At 39.3% G+C, this 2,184-nt stretch overlaps 1 protein-coding gene across 1 annotated transcript; it reads left to right on the forward strand.

The window, feature by feature from the left end:
• Positions 1-361: 361 nt before the first annotated feature.
• LOC104083719 (polycomb complex protein BMI-1-like) lies at positions 362-1,926 on the forward strand (the record flags this gene model as incomplete). Its single annotated transcript, XM_009587310.1, has 5 exons — positions 362-458; positions 1,194-1,249; positions 1,373-1,423; positions 1,682-1,790; positions 1,881-1,926. Coding segments are annotated over 5 exons (359 nt in total), but the record flags the coding sequence as incomplete, so codon positions are not given.
• Between the last annotated feature and the right edge of the window lie 258 nt (positions 1,927-2,184).

The raw sequence follows: 2,184 nt of genomic DNA on the forward strand, positions 1-2,184 counted from the left end.
CCCACTTTTCCCGGCATCCCGGGAACACTCCCCCCACCCCCCAAGCCCAAACCCCCCGAGGTGCTCGGGGCCGCCGCCCCTCCGCCGCCCCGACGGGCTGGGAAATAGGTGGCCCGGCCGCGGTGGAGTTTTTCTGACGACGGCCCTACGGTCTTTGTTAAAGTAATAATATATGTACTCTAAGCGTCTCCTTTTCATGGTAATTGCAGCTTATTTGGGTATTTGTTTAGCTTAAGCAGCGCGGCGCTGACAATGGACGATTTGCTCTAGCTTGCATACTTTAGAAAATCGCACCTCTATCGATGCATATCTGAGCGTCACCTACGACCATCACTAAAAGGCTTTCGTGTTTGACTTACAGTCTGTAAGACCTGTATCGTGCGTTACCTGGAGACCAGCAAGTATTGTCCTATCTGTGATGTCCAAGTTCACAAAACTCGGCCGCTTTTGAATATAAGGTAGGAGAATGATGCAATGCGCACCCTGCATCTCTTATTTTACTTTATATGGGGAGACCAGCAGTAGTCGTGTAGATGTTATCTCTTCGTCTGCGATTTAAATCTGAAAGGACTTGTCAGTTTACAAGCTAACTCGTGTGCATGCTCTCTCTTTGGAGTTTTGTCATTGATTGAAATTGAAGATTTCTCTGGATGCGAGACAGAAAGTTTTTGTTAGTCCTTTTTTGCATATGCCAGCCACTGATGCAATGCCCCTTCCCTCTCTCCCATTCTCACGTGTACCATCCCGACAGTTTCTTCCTCCACTTTCTGTTTCTCCCAGACATGCTTCACTCCAGCCATAGCTCCTAGTCATGAAAACTCTCGCTGAAACTTTCCAAGCTAAGAGGCAAAAGCCTTCAAAGCATGCTTCTCCTTTCAGAAATATTTTTCTTGTCAACGTTACTTTTTGCTCTCTTTATTTTCTAGGGAGGACATGTAGTTTTTAAGGCCTTCCTTCAGTCTGAGAGAATTATTTTTCAGTTGTGGTAGCACAGATGAGTTTTGTTTTATAGCGGTATTTAGAGCAGTCTTAGTTTGATTACAAGGTCTTGTAAGTTAACTTTTTATGACTAGCCTCCCGCTTTGTAGAAGATGCCTCATTGTTGTGAAAGATTATAAATGAGGAGCTGCTGCTTGGATTAAAACATCAATTCATCTGCTTAATTTTATGTTTTGGGGTTGTTCTTTTTTCAGGTCAGATAAAACTCTCCAAGATATTGTATACAAGCTAGTACCAGGCCTTTTCAAAAGTAAGTAGTTAAATCGGGTTTTTTCTTAAAGAGCAGAAAAACAAAACCAGAGCTGCTATCCTATATCAGTACCAGGAGTTACAGAGTACGTACTAAAAGAAAAATGTGTGCTTTTCCATCTAGATGAAATGAAAAGAAGAAGGGATTTTTATGCTGCTCATCCGTCGGCTGATGGTAAAAGCTTCTCGTTCGCAACTTTAATAAATGTAGCGTTGACCTAGATGCTTTGCTGTTTCCTTTTTAACTTACAAATTATGTACGACAGAATTTTAAGAAGTAAATTCAGCATAATAAAAGTTTATTGTTTTAACAGCTAGGTAGCTTTAATTCATAATCTTACTATGGAGATTTTTTTTTTTCTTGTTACTGAGAATTGCCATTCTTCCTGATTTGAATTTCAAAATGTAAATTATTGTGGAAATTTCTGCGCAGCTGCCAATGGCTCTAATGAAGACAGGGGAGAAGTGGCTGACGAAGACAAAAGAATTATAACAGACGACGAGATAATAAGCTTATCCATTGAATTCTTTGACCAGAATAGGCAAGTTCCAGAATGGCAATATTTTATGTTTACCTGACTGATAGCAGCTATATTTATTATTTGTTGTAATTGTTTCATTTCTTCTCACAGACTGGAACGAAAAGGAAGTAAGGAGAAAGAAAAATCAAAGGAAGAGGTAAGTAACTTTCCTTTACTCCATAACACATGCAAGCATCTTTGAGGCAGGGTTGTAGCTGAGAAAAATACATAGGTATGTGTATCTAGAACAAAAGAAGCACATCTGTTATGGCGCTAGGTACAGAAGAGGTAAAACATCTTCATACAGCTGTATATGTAAGCAACTTTTTAAAATAAAAAATACCTGTGGTATTACTTTTAAATAGAATCTGATTTTTTATCAAATTCTGCAATAAATTTATATTTTAATAAATTA

Source organism: Fulmarus glacialis, unplaced genomic scaffold, assembly GCF_000690835.1.
Source record: "Fulmarus glacialis isolate BGI_N327 unplaced genomic scaffold, ASM69083v1 Scaffold49241, whole genome shotgun sequence".
Taxonomy (NCBI): domain Eukaryota; kingdom Metazoa; phylum Chordata; class Aves; order Procellariiformes; family Procellariidae; genus Fulmarus; species Fulmarus glacialis.